Genomic DNA, 14,348 nt, shown 5'->3' with positions numbered 1-14,348 from the left:
CATCAAGGCTAAGGGAAAACTGTCCAGGAGAAGAAACTGGATTCCTGCTGAAACTATAGGCTGTCAGTGGAAGAGAGACACGGCCGGGAGAGTTAGCCCTGTCTTTGCCATTCACTTGTTCCTGAAAGAAGGAAAAACAGAAGGCAAAAAAAGATAGCAAACCATATCTACACCTTTCCCTTAAGAATTCCTTCTTCCCTTGGAGGAGAGAAGGATTTCTACCAGTTGGCTGGAGGACCTTCTTGGGCTGTTTAGGGAAGGGGAGTTAATGAGAAGGAGACAAAACACATTCACTCAGGAGCTAGACTATCCGTTTCTGCAGCTGCCTGCAAGTGAATAAGGAGGACGCTTGCTTGGCGCTGGTAAACTGACATGGAGGCACCTTGCAGGGCCTTTGCCACCAGGCAGAAACAGTTCAAACCTTTCGCTTCCTAACCCCCACCCCATTTCTCCAAGTGGTGTGACTCAGGCTGGGAGCACCCTCCCAACAGCAGCTGTGCTCCAGGAGAAAGCAGCTCAGAAGTGGGTGTGCACTCACCTGCATGAGTGGCCTGGTCCATACCCCAAGGATTCATGAGAGCCCTTAATGAAGATGGAGGTAAACAGATGTGACCTTCCTTTACATTCCCTTTCCTGCAACTCAGCCCCTTTGCTGTTGCCCTTTTGGGCTCTGAGCAGGACCGAAGCATTGGATATCTGATCTCTTAATAGTCACTTTGGGTCTCCACCCCATTTTTTTCTTTCTTGTTCAAACAGGTAAAAAACAAGGAGTCCCTGAAAATCGCAACAAAGGTAACCTTTCCACCCACTCATTTACCATCTCTACCTGCCCACACTCAAACCAGGCCTTCCCAGGCCATCTGCCTCCTCCCTTTTCCTCTCCATAAATTTGTTATCTGCTGCTGTGGCCCAGATGCCTTATCCTGAGGAAGGTGCAGAGATTTGGGGGTGGTCTCAAGCTCTCAAACCCAATCTAAGATGGGACGACAGCATCCTCTGCTGTTGGCTCAAGGAACTTTACGTCAATCTTGGAGAGCCTGTGAGATTGATCTGCTCTTCCCAGGGTGCTGAACTCTTTGCTTCACTGCCCTAGGCCAGATTTAAACAACAACGGTCATCGGTTTCTGGGTTGGAAGACTTCAGGGTCCTTATGGTGGAAGGAGTTGGGGTGGGCAGTCCCTGCACCCTCCTCTGTTGGCTTCCTCGTCGGTGTCCTCTTCTGATCTGGATTCCTTCTCAGCTAGTCTTCTCAGGGGTGGAGAGAGCCCTTTCTCCGTGACCTCACTCCCCACCTCTTTCTTTGTTCTCTCCACAGTCTGTTTTCTTCCTCCTAATCTGATGTGTGTTGCTTTTTTGGTGGCTGTGTTTACATCCTGTCTCTGTCTTGTTTGTGAGTCTGACAGCAGAGACAGTATCTCAGGAAGGGCATCTAACCAAAGGAGTCGAACTCTGCAGGGGTGAAATTGGAGGGGTGCCAGGAACCAGCAAGAACTGCTCTCTTGAGACAGCTTCTAGAGATTTTTTCCTTTTGTAACCCACATCATAGTAGTTTTTAGAAATAAAGGCATCATGTCGGAGAACCAGGGCTCCATAAAAATAATTCTTTAATTTTAGATTTCTTTAACTCTTCTTTTTAAAGCAAAGTGGATTTATATGTCTGTCTTTACCCTGGCTTTCTCTCATTCCAGGGAGTCCCTCACACCAGCTTCTTCCCTTTTCCCCTAGGTCCCACTCTGTACCTCCCTACCTTCATCAGACAGGGGAGAAAAGAGATTTCCTTCCCCTATCGTTCAACTAATACGAGAGGGAACTGGAAAATACCCTGTGTCTGGGGTCCGTGTTTCTTCCTTGACAGTCGATATAGATATAGATATAGATATAGATATAGATATAGATATAGATATAGTGAGAGAGAGATGAAGCTTTCAAAGAGCTGACTAGGACCCTTATGCTCTAGGAATATCTACCAGCCTTCCCCTTCAGCCCCTTTCTGCAGTAAAGATTCACTATATTAAGCACTGAATTCCGGGAAGGATGGTTGTTGGTAATAGCACTTAGTGGCATGACTAATCCTCTTGCTGGAATAAACCTGGCTTGGGACTCTGAGGTAGTGCCAGGAAGCTGCCACTGAAGTGGAAATCCATACCCTAAAAGCACCATATTTCACCTCCAGTTGTTAAGATATCGTTCCAAAAGCCCTAATAGAGGGTCAGAGTCAAGTTCCCTGTCTGGCATGGGGTGAGGGTGGTCAGATCTGATGTCAGGGGTCCAAGGTATATTCCAGGAATAAGACAGAAGGATTTGTTAGTTTCCACTTGCCTGCTACTCAGTGCTACTACCTTGCCTGCTTACCTGTCCTATTTGTGTGTACACCCTAGCAAAGACTCAGGATGGAGTGGCCTTGGAAATCCAGCCACTCAACAGCCAGGAGGGGATCGACAATGAGGAAAAGGAGAAAAAGGCAGCCAAGCTGCCCAAAAAGGAGAAGTCGGTGCTGCAGGGCAAGCTGACGCGCTTGGCTGTACAGATTGGGAAAGCTGGTGAGTAGGGTGGAGCCTTCTTGGTTTGTTTATCAGTGCTATTCTGGATCCTCGCTACTTTGCTTGCCTTCTTTCTACACCAGCCAGGTCTGGCAGAAAGAAGCTGAAAATTCCAAGTGGCTAGTGCAGTCCAGGTAGCTGTGTCTCTCTCTGCGACTGTTTAGCTTTTGCAGAGAGAGATGTTTTCCTGTGTGTTAGAGTTAAAGGCGCAAACAAATGGGAGATTTACATTAGCAAGAAGGAAGACTTCAATAGCTACTCACCTGCTTGTGTGTTGGCTTGTAAATTCCTTAACGGTAGAGAAGGCTGTTGTTTGCTGAGGGCAATTCCCTAGCATAGGAATGGCCAGGCATAGAGCAATCAGTTCAGAATAAGGACTGGAGGGAAAAGGAAGACAGTGATTAAAGAGGCGCTTTGCAGAGCAGATGTCAGTAAAGGCACTCCTGTGCATCGTGAGAGGAAGCAGCTTCTCCATCGCTCGCCTCTGCACTCTCCTCTCTCCTGCCTTCTTTCAGTGGTGGGGTGGGGCGGGGGATTTAGAGGAAGCAACAAAGGAAGATCGCTCCTTCAGCGCACATATCCCTTAAACTAGTCTTTTTCCACTGTTTATTTGCTGACCTCACCTCTCTGTTTACTACAGTACGTTTCTGTGTGGGGCCTGAGATTCTGCGTTTCTAACCATCCCCCAGGCGATGGCAGTGCTTGCTGCTCTGCTAAGCACACATTGAATAGCGAGAATCTATGCTGTCCACTACTGCAGCCACTAGCCATGTGTGGCTGTTTCCGTTTAAATTAATGAAAATTAATGAAATTAATGAGAATTAGATATAGTTAAACATTCAGCTCCTCAGTCACATTAACCTATTTCAGTTGGTCAATAACCACATGTGGCTACTGGCTGCCATATTGGACAGTGCAAATAGAGAACGTTTTAAGCACCACAGAGAGTTTTATAGAGTGTCAGTCTGGCCTATTCATCCAGTTCTAGTACCTAGCTAATTTTGACCACCATGAAGTCTCTTGCATATAAACAATACACAGATGAGGGACTTCCCTGGTGGCGCACTGGTTAAGAATCCGCCTGCCAATGCAGGGGACACGGGTTCAAGCCCTGGTCCGGGAAGATCCCACATGCCGCAGAGCAACTAAGCCCGTGCGCCACAACTACTGAGCCTGCGCTCTAGAGCCCTTGTGCCACAACTACTGAAGTCCGCGCACCTAGAGCCCTGTGCTCCGCAGCAAGGGAAGCCACAGCAATGAGAAGCCCGCACACCACAACAAAGAGTAGCCCCTGCTCGCCGCAACTAGAGAAAGCCTGCGCGCAGCAACTAAGACCCAATGCGGCCAAAAATTAATTAATTAATTAATTTTTAAAAAGAAAAACACAGTACACAGATGAGATAAATTGCAAGTGTGGAATCAAATTGCTGAGCCTGGCACACGGGTTTGAAGCATTAAACAGATCCTACTGTTGTGCTCCTAATCCCTAGCTTATTCTTTAGGGAGGACAAGCCACCTGAGGGCTAGCCACTGGTCTCCTCTGTTTATTCATTTCACACATCATCTAGACCAAGGACCAGGGGGAAGCAAGTGAGGTGCCTGGCACCACCCCGAGAGTGAACGCCTTCTTAAATTTTGCAGCCTAGGTGCCTTGCTTGCCTCACCTCTTAGGGCTGACCCTGATGAAGCAAAGTACAAAAGAATATGCTTTCAATGATACAATCACCTGTAGCCTTGTTCTGATCCCTCTGAATCACTGGACCCTCAGGCAAAGCAAAGACACAAATCAAACTATGATTTGAAGTGGAACTTTTCCCAGATATTGTGCCACAGGTAGATACAGATGCCCTCAGAGCAGCCAGGCAGCACCCAAGGCAGTTGGAACCCCTAGACCAGTTGTTTTCTGATCTTGAGCAGATTCTTCCATTGTAGGATATGTAGGATGACCAACTATCCCAGTTTGCTTGACACTTTCTCAGTTTTAGCACAGAAAGTCCCACAGCCCAGGAAACTGCTCAGTCGCAGGCAAACCAGGATGGTCGGTCCGCCTCCAGTGTGCTATACCAAGACCTCTCTGTGCCTTAGAGAGACACAGAAAAGGGGATGATAATAGTAACATCTCACAGGATCGTTGTGAGGATTAAATGAGTTAATACCTGTGACGTGCTTGCCTGACTCATAGTAAGCACTATATTAATAGTTGTTATTATTGTCATCTTCTGTCTGTGCCATGTCAGGAGAAAGGTTGGGAAGCACCGCTCTAAGGGTTAGTTATGTAGGTGATGTGCTAACACCATAGGGGCAACACTGTGAACAAGTTGTGAATTGCCTGACATTCTCAGGCTACTAGGGAAGAAGTTAAAATTGATAAACTACTAGGAAATAGGCACCTGTAGTCACTACATTATGATTTGTAGGAAGAGAGTAGGTCTGAGATAGAAGCATAGAATGCCATTTTAGAAAACTAGACCAATCCTCTTATTTATGAATGAGGAAATAGGCCCAGAGAGGGTCAAGACCAGTCAGAAGCCACAAGTCAAGTTAGTGCAGTGCTGAGAATAGCACCCCTGTCTTTAGGATGCAAAGCCACCTCTTTCCCCTACACTGTAATGTACAAGCGCCAGAGAATGGATAGGGGTTTTGGGTATGACTTAGAGAGTCATTTTAAAAATGGATAGCAAAGGCTACAATTTATGCCACCCATCTCTGGCTAGGGCCTGAGGAATACCCTGAAGCCTGGGTTCATTTGACTTGTTTCCTGGACAGGTCTGATCATGTCTGCAATCACAGTTCTCATCCTGATTCTGTACTTTGTGATCGACAACTTTGTGATCCAGCGCAAACCATGGCTGGCTGAGTGTACTCCCATCTACGTCCAGTACTTTGTCAAGTTCTTCATCATTGGCATCACTGTGCTGGTGGTGGCTGTGCCAGAGGGGCTGCCACTGGCAGTCACCATTTCACTGGCTTACTCTGTGAAGGTGAGACTGGAATGAAACTGTGTCTTCTTTCAGAGCAGAGACCAGAGGGGAGGGTACCGTGTAGCCTCTGGGATGGGCCACTCTGTCTTCATAAACTCTGGGTGATGCCTTCAGGAGCAGAAGCCACTGGCACTTTGGAAGGACCATCTGGATCAGTTGCATCAACATTTAAGCAATCCAGTAGAATCTTAAGAGTATTTACAAAAATGGTATCCTGCATTTTTGTGTGGGACCAGAGAATGAAATGTGGAGAGATGCTGGCTAGGCAATGGCCTTTGACCTGTATTTGGGAAGTCTTTTCTCTTCTCCTTTGTAGAAAATGATGAAAGACAATAACCTGGTACGGCACTTGGATGCTTGTGAAACAATGGGCAATGCCACGGCCATCTGCTCCGATAAGACAGGCACATTGACCATGAACCGCATGACTGTGGTGCAGGCTTATATCGGAGAAACCCGTTACCATCAAATCCCAAGCCCTGATGTCCTTGTGCCCAAGGTCCTGGACCTTCTTGTCAATGGTATTTCTATCAACAGTGCCTACACCTCCAAGGTTCTGGTAAGCGTTTCCTTTGCCAGGACACTTAAAATGGGTAGGTGGAGGGAACCATTCATTTTCTCTTGTTTATTCTGCCTGAATTGCCATCCCACATCCCATTTCCCACTCCCCAGTGAACATGTTTGGGGTGAAACTAGGAAATAATCCATGGGAGTAGATTGGGGGATGGGAGGGCAAGGGGGAGGCAGGTAGGAATCTATGGCTATGAAATGACCTCCAATCACCAGGTAAAGGTAGTATGTCTAAAAAGATTTTGGGACTTCTCTGGCAGTCCACTGGTCAAGACTTCGCCTTCCAATGAAGGGGGTGTGTGTTCGATCCCTGGTCGGGGAGCTAAGATCCCTCCCACATGCCTCGGGGCCCAAAAACCGAAACAAAAAACAGAAGCAATATTGTAACAAATTCAATAAAGACTTTAAAAATGGTCCACGTCAAAAAATCTTAAAAAAATAAAAATAAATAAATAAAAAGAGACCTCATGCTGGTCAGGAGTAAATTACTCAGTTTCTAGAAACTAAGAGAGAGTGTTAGAATAAGACCCACACAGGGTGAGACACCAGCACCACTCCCAGGGCAACTAAAAAATCCCCAAGCCCTGGGTGGCTCAGGGACCACAGTCGGCACCCCCACGGGCCCTGGGTACATGTGTGAAAGCCTCGAGCGGAGTCCTTCCCTTCCTAGGTTCTCTCCCCAGCTTCGGCACCTCATCCAACACTCCCACGTGTGTTTTTCCTCTCAGCCTCCGGAGAAGGAGGGCGGCCTGCCGCGGCAGGTGGGCAACAAGACCGAGTGCGCCCTGCTGGGCTTCGTCACGGACCTGAAGCAGGATTACCACGCCGTGCGCAGTGAGGTGCCCGAGGAGAAGCTCTACAAGGTGTACACCTTCAACTCGGTGCGCAAGTCCATGAGCACCGTCATCGAGAAGCCCCGCAGTGGCTACCGCATGTACAGCAAGGGTGCTTCTGAGATCATCTTGCGCAAGTGAGCGCCCCTCCCCCGCTTCTTCCTCCCTGCAGGATCCTCCCCTCAGGGAGGTCAGAGTGCCAGGCCTCACACTGAATCCACCTGGATGATGAGTGAACCCTCCTTCCAGGCAGTGACATCATGACTAACATCTGAGCTTGGTTCAGGCCAAGCCTTGCTGTTAAGTACTTTGGATACTGTACTTACTCTTCACAGCTCAGCGAGGTAGATGCTGTCATTATCCCTGTTTTACGGATGAGAATTCAGAGGTGCTGGGAAGTTCAGTAACTTGCTGGAAGTGATACAGCTCTTAGTGGCACAGCCACGGTTCAGACCTAGGCAATCCAAACTTCCATTTCCTGTTCTGAAAAGAGATAATAATACCCACCCATCTCACAGGGTTACTCTGATTAAGTGATTCAATGTATGTAAAATGCCTTGCACACAGCAAGTATTGATACTAGAAATGTTAGTTCTGCGTTCCCTTTTCCTTTTTATTCTCAATTCTGATCACGTGAAGTTGCATAATCAAAGTGGCTAGATGATCCATAGGTCATTAAAAGGTGACCTACGCGGATCACCTACGTGGATATAGGGCCAGTAGCTAAAAACCAGTGCCCCAGCTTGGCTTGAGCCACCCCCTTTCGAGTGACACGTTCTTGTTGAGAACACCCTCTGCACTGAGCACTCTAGATACTGAGGATTGAGAAAGTGTCTCTACCTTTGTGAAGCTCAAAGGAGCAGGCAATCCACAAATGACCCTTGATATCGTATCCACATAAGAGTAGGAGCAGACAACATGGGAGAATCAAATGCTCTGCCCACCTAGACGTTACCCACCTACTGGCCACCCCACCTTGGAAAAAGGGGCTCAGCTTTGGGTTATGAGTGGAGATTTATGGCCACACGACAGTGTCTTTAGGAGTAATGCCGAGTGGCCAGAATGTCTGTAAATGACCATGCAAGCACATGGGGGGATGCTGCTTTCTGACTGTGTGCCCCACCAGGTGTAATCGAATCCTGGACAAGAAAGGAGAAGCAGTGCCGTTCAAGAATAAGGACCGAGATGAGATGGTCCGCACCGTCATCGAGCCCATGGCCAGTGAGGGACTCCGGACTATCTGCATAGCTTACCGGGATTTCAATGACGGAGAGCCCCCATGGGACAATGAGAGCGAAATCCTCACTGAACTGACCTGTATTGCAGTGGTGGGCATTGAGGATCCTGTGCGCCCAGAGGTGAGGCTTTGACTTGAAAAAAGGGCTAGGAAACATGAATGGAAGTCTTACAGTGGCCCCGGCCCATGCGCCGGCCCAGTGTGACCTAATGCGAGGCCACCCAGGAGTTGCAGGAACTGGAGTACTAGCTCCATTTCTAGTTGTAACTTAGGAAACTTAGGCAAGTTTCCTAACTGTTTCTCATTTGCTGGGATAGATGTGTCTGTGCTTCCTGCTTCACAGAACTGCTGTAGAGTACTGAACTCATAGAAAGTGGCATTCCTACAGTTCATGCTGTCTGAGGGGTAAGAAGCATAGGTTTTACTGGGATTATTGTTTGGTACTCAAGAATCGTCAGGAGATGGAATTAACTGGAACAGCAGCTTTGTGTCTAGCCACCTTCTTTCAAGCAACACATTCTTGTCGAGCACCCCTAGAATAGCTAAGCACCACTCTCAGTTGTAGGGCATTGAAAAAGTCTCTGCTTCTAAGAAGTTCAGACCAATGGACTATCAACCATCAAGACCCAGAGGCATGACAGTGTGTCGTGCATTTGGGAAACTTAAAAGAATTGGTATTGTTGGAGTATGTGCCAGGGGGGTGGAAGGTGGTTAAAACTTCTGCTAGAAAGGAAGGCAGTGGCAAAATCTCAAAAGGCCAGGCGTGCCCTGCTAAGAAATCTAGATTGTGAGTGGGAGAGTAAGCTTTCACACCCGGCTCCTGAAGCAAATTTCCCCTTCAACTCATGACACAATAAGGCAAATTCAAATGTGAGTATCATGGATAGGACAGAAGCAAGGTGGCACCAAGCGATATAAAAATGACCAGACTTAGCCCACGCCCCATGGTTCTGCTTCCAGGGTGCCTCTCCGCTGTCCACCATGAGGGGACAACTGAACAGGAACAGCCTACCAGGCCTCGCCACCCCCACCTCCTCCATTCCTCTTGCCTCACTCTCCACAGGTGCCGGAAGCTATTGCCAAATGCAAACGAGCTGGTATTACTGTCAGAATGGTGACAGGTGACAACATCAACACAGCCCGGGCCATCGCCACCAAATGTGGCATTGTGACACCTGGGGATGACTTTCTGTGCTTGGAGGGCAAAGAATTCAACCGACTCATCCGAAACGAGAAGGGAGAGGTGGGTCTTGGGTGGGAGGAATCAGGGCCTCCTTTATTAGGCGAGGGCTGGTTCACGTGTAAGGCATCTGGGACAGGTGGGAGGAAGTGGGTGGTTTTTAAACTAAAATCTATTCATAGTGAGATGTCCCTTTTACCAAAGCTGTTCAGACAGTAAAACTGGATTTTTTTCTTCTCACTATCTTCATTCACAAGCCATCTTTTGAGACAGTGTCACTAACCTTTCATGTCTTTCCATTTTTTTCAATTGTGGGATGATTCTGTACTGATTTCCTTCTACCTCACCCCTCCTATGTCACTGCCTTGTGACTGACAGTGGCACAGGTTGGTAGGAGGACATGGTCTGGGTGTGGAGCAGGCCAGAGCTACATTAGGTCAATGTAGATATTGAACCTAAGACCTCAGAAGCACTACTTTAGCCACCTGAGCCAACAGCTAACCCTGGCCCACCTCTGTCAAGGGTCTAAGAAATGCGGAATTGGGGCTTCCCTGGTGGCGCACTGGTTGACAGTCCGCCTGCCGACGCAGGGGACACAGGTTCGTGCCCCGGTCCGGGAAGATCCCACATGCCGCGGAGCGGCTGGGCCCGTGAGCCATGGCCGCTGAGCCTGAGCGTCCGGTGCCTGTGCTCCGCAACGGGAGAGGCCACAGCGGTGAGAGGCCCGCGTACCGCAAAAAAAAAAAGAAAAAAAAAAAGAAATATGGAATTGGCTCCCAGGTAGGGAATTGGCAGGAAAAAGAAGACAAGCGGGGCCTGAATGGTCACCATCCGTGAATCTGCCCTGGAGCCTGAGTTGGCTGCTTCACCTCCACTGGAGGCCAGGATAACACTCCCCCGGGGGCCATGGAATACCAGTTCTCCCAGAAGCTCAGCGTGGGTAAAGAAGTAAGATTTTCCCAGATGGCTGTTCTGAGCTTGACTGACCCAGGTGTGGTCTGGTGTTGGCAGGTAGAGCAAGAAAAGCTGGACAAGATCTGGCCTAAGCTCCGGGTGCTGGCGCGATCCTCCCCCACTGACAAGCACACACTGGTGAAAGGTGAGGCTGGTTCCTGAGGAGGTACCTAGAATAGAGGAAGGCAGGCGGGGATGAGCACAGATCAGAGCCATCAACCAAAGCAACTCTCCTGTCCTGAGTAGGGAGGTCCTAGGAGAGCTTCCCCGCTCATGGGAAGAACATACAGTTTAGCAAACATCTGAGGCCCTGGTGAGTATAAGATATATAATATAATAAAGTTGTTTTTAAACACTATCCTATCTTGTTTGTTGATAGTACTGTGAATTAGACAGTACAGGTTAAGCTAGTCCCATTTTGCAAATAAGGAAGTTTGAGGCTGAGACAACAAGTAACCTATCCAAATTGCCCAACTGGTAAGTGGAAGTGTTACCATTCAATCCCTGGGTCTCTCTCTTCAAATCATCCAGTGCTTTTTCTACCACATAATAGCTGCCTTGGGGCACCGGACAGGATATTCGACAAGGTCAGACTTTCTTAGCTTAGAGTGCTACCCGTGAAACAATTTACTGCCATCAGGTGACGCTACAGAACCTCTAGCATTGGGAAAAAAAGAAGGAAAGAGCGTAGAAAGGGAGGTGGTGGCAGGGACCGGAGAGGAAGACCATAAAACTGCCTTTCATGGGGAAATGGCCTCAGATGGCACATGTGGAACTCACTGTAGTGTGTCTGTTTTTCCCAGGCATCATCGACAGCACTGTTGGGGAACAGCGGCAGGTGGTGGCTGTCACTGGGGATGGCACAAATGATGGGCCGGCTCTGAAGAAAGCAGATGTTGGTTTTGCCATGGTAAGCAGCTCAGCGTAGTGTGTCTCTCTGCTGCAAGCTGCCTCCTCCAGTGGGAAGCCAGGACAGGCTTCTGGTAACCTGCTGCTTCCCGTACCTTCACATCCCCCTTTGTACTCTTTCTCTAACTCCATCTCGCCTCCCTACCTGGCCAATAATAATATGTATAATGAGGGACCCATCAAGTATGAAGGCAGGGAAATCATGAGGTATCATTACCCAGCAAAGCAAGACCAACTGAAACTTGCCCATGGACATGATGGTATTGTCTGCCTAGGCACACTATGGAAAATTCACATTCTATATGGAAAATGTGCACTCTATAGTTAGCACTGTTCGTCACTCTGCTTTTCACTTGTGAGGCCCGGAGCATCAGAGTCACTTGGAAAGTTCATTTAAAATCATATATTCCGAGGTTCCACAGTCGGCTATCTTGATTCAGTAGCATCTGAGCTGGGTCCCAGAAGTGTTTGGATTTTCTGAACAGGTACACTTATTGATTCTAATGCTCAGGGACATTTAGAAGTCCCCGGATTGCAAAGTACATTCTCACACTCAAGTAACTTATGATTGTAAGCTTCCCATACACATTGAACTGTTGGTGATTTTTAAGAAGTAGAAGAAGATTCAAGAAGAAATCTGTCTTTAGGGTGCTCTCTTTAGCCAAAAGATAAATTTAAAAAGTTTTTACTCTAGGAAATTTCAAGAATATACAAAAATAGAATAGTTTATTGAATCCTCATGTATCTGTCACCCAGCATCAAATATCGACACTTGGCCAATCTTGGCCCACACATACACATTTCCCCATCTACACCTGAATTACTCTGAAGCATTTCCAAGATATTATGTCATTTCATCCAGTATGTGTCTCTGGAAAATATATATGTATCAATAAAATATCTAAAAGAATCATAGTACCATTGTCTCACAACAAAATTGATTCTTTACTATCATTAGATATCTAGTCAGTGTTCACATTTCCCCAAATGCTTCATAAATGTTGTTTTAATACATTATTTTTTTTAATCAGAATGCAAACAAGATCCATACGTTGCAATTGGTTGATACATCTCTTGAATCTATTAATCTATAACAGTATGTCCTGAAGTGTGCTCTTCCTTCCAGCTCTACCTGGAAACCTATAGAAATGCAGATTCTCAAGCCTCACTCCAGATCTACTGAATCAGAAAGCTTGGAGTTGGGGCCCAGCAGTCCATGTTTTAACAGTCCCTCTGGGTGACTCTGACACATCATAAAGTTCAGCAGCCACTGACCCTGTAGGATCTATGTGTCAGGGGTCCCCAAAACCACCCTTCTGTGCATTCACTGGAAGGACTCAGGGGACTCAGCATACAGTTGTACTCATGGTTCAGATTTAGTCCATTGGTATAGTAAGAATCTAGTAAGGCAGAAAGTCACAGGTAGAGTCTGGAATCCACACGCAGGGTCCTGTATGATCTTTTCCTCCCATGAGGGGTCACAAAGAGCACCTTCTTCCCCCAGCAATGAAAATGCAGCAGTACATGTGATGTTTCTGCCCAGAGAAACCCACCAGAGACTTGGTGTCGTAGGTTTTTATTGGGGTTGGTCGTATAGGCACCTTCTGCCTAGCATGTGCTAAGATTCCAGACTTCCAGAAGGAAGTAGGTTTTCAGTGGAAACCATATGTTTGGGCACAGTCTAGGCACAGTGAATCACTAATTAATTTTCAGTTAATTATTGACTGAGAGCCAAGTTTCCAGGTGCTAGCCGAGGGCCAACCTTGCAAACAGAACATTCTCAAGAAAGCAGTCTCAGGCCTGCTATGTAACTCTTTTCTGCACAATCCCTTTCCATCTTTTTTTCTAGCTACTTAGTTTTGAAGGAATAAGGTTGTTTTTCTACATAGAATATCCCATGGCAGGGATTTTGTTGATTGTATCCCTATAGTGTCCTTTAACCTGTTCTTTCAGCCCTTGTATTTCCTATAAACTAGTACTTAGTTCTATGAGCAATCAGATTCTACATCCCATCTTTCATTAGGGGTTGCAAAATGACAATGTTCTGATTTTCTTTATTTATTAACTTGAATACTTCTGTAAAAAGAAATTTGCCCTCGTCGATTATTTGGTTACTGTGAGGTTCACTTCCTACATGAAAAGACAGGTTAAATGCTTGATTTTTTCTCCCTTTATTAACCAGTTTTCAAAATAATGAGTTGACTTTTTAGGATCCTCCAAAGGTGACCAATGAGTTGTTCACTTTTTAAACTTACTAAACTACTAAAAGTTAATTGTCTGTTTTTTTTAAATATCATTATGAGCTCATGGTTTTAAGTATATGTGATATATTTTGATCCATTGCCCTTATTATTATTCTGATGTTTATACTGACCCATCATTAACCTCTTCAACACTGCTAAGTCCTTTGGGTACAACCTCAGTTGTCTTTAATAGCTTTCTTGGTCTCTTGCATGATAAGATGTTCCAGATTCATCATGCATATTTCTTGTCCTAGATCTAGAATCATCCACTTCTCAAAGGAGTTCTGCTTCATTTCAGTGAGAAATGATATTTAGAGAACACAATCTGAATGTCAGGATGTTCCTTACTTCTTAGTAAATTATTGTTTCTAGAACTTTTCAGCGGACAAAGCTAGGAAATATGTCTTTTATGTCTCTTTTTGTTTTTGTGTTTCTTTGTTTTAAAGATAAATACTTCATGAATCCATATTGGCATTTCCAATTCAAATTTAGATTTCTAGAACTCTAACTTCCTATTTTACTCCCCTGATTTTATATTTATCGCTTAAGCTGAAAAGTTTGATTCCTAATGGCTTAACATAATTATTATTTGCTTTATCCTAAAATATATGTAATAGTCTCAAAATAGCAATAATAATACAATTACTCTACTAAAAACAGTTAAAGATTTTTCTTGTAGTTCTTTTTATCCTGTAGGTATATCCTAACATCAAGTTACTGTGTTTTTCAAAAAGTCATTTGGAACTTTTCCCTTGGTATGGTTGTGCTACCAACTGGTTATACCAGTTCATTTATATCATGGGGTTTTTTTTCTTCCATTTTTGAGATTGCTTATTTTAAACTTAATTTTGTTTTATACTTGTATAAAGTAGTTACATAATTCTAAAGTAAAATATACCAA

General features: G+C 45.9%; 1 protein-coding gene across 4 annotated transcripts in view; it reads left to right on the top strand.

The window, feature by feature from the left end:
* Positions 1–14,348, top strand: part of ATP2B4 (ATPase plasma membrane Ca2+ transporting 4) — a 93,256-nt gene that overhangs the window by 58,474 nt on the left and 20,434 nt on the right. For all 4 annotated transcript variants that reach the window (XM_067729364.1, XM_067729368.1, XM_067729365.1 and 1 more), the window contains exons 7-15: positions 757–792; positions 2,379–2,540; positions 5,307–5,521; positions 5,838–6,080; positions 6,820–7,061; positions 8,051–8,282; positions 9,225–9,404; positions 10,353–10,440; positions 11,099–11,205. In XM_067729364.1, coding sequence (XP_067585465.1) covers positions 757–792; positions 2,379–2,540; positions 5,307–5,521; positions 5,838–6,080; positions 6,820–7,061; positions 8,051–8,282; positions 9,225–9,404; positions 10,353–10,440; positions 11,099–11,205 — 1,505 coding nt within the window. The remainder of the gene's footprint in view (positions 1–756; positions 793–2,378; positions 2,541–5,306; positions 5,522–5,837; positions 6,081–6,819; positions 7,062–8,050; positions 8,283–9,224; positions 9,405–10,352; positions 10,441–11,098; positions 11,206–14,348) is intronic.

This window comes from Pseudorca crassidens, chromosome 2 (genome assembly GCF_039906515.1).
Source record: "Pseudorca crassidens isolate mPseCra1 chromosome 2, mPseCra1.hap1, whole genome shotgun sequence".
In the NCBI taxonomy this organism is placed as follows: Eukaryota; Metazoa; Chordata; class Mammalia; order Artiodactyla; family Delphinidae; genus Pseudorca; species Pseudorca crassidens.
This window is presented reverse-complemented; position numbering and strand designations above follow the sequence as displayed.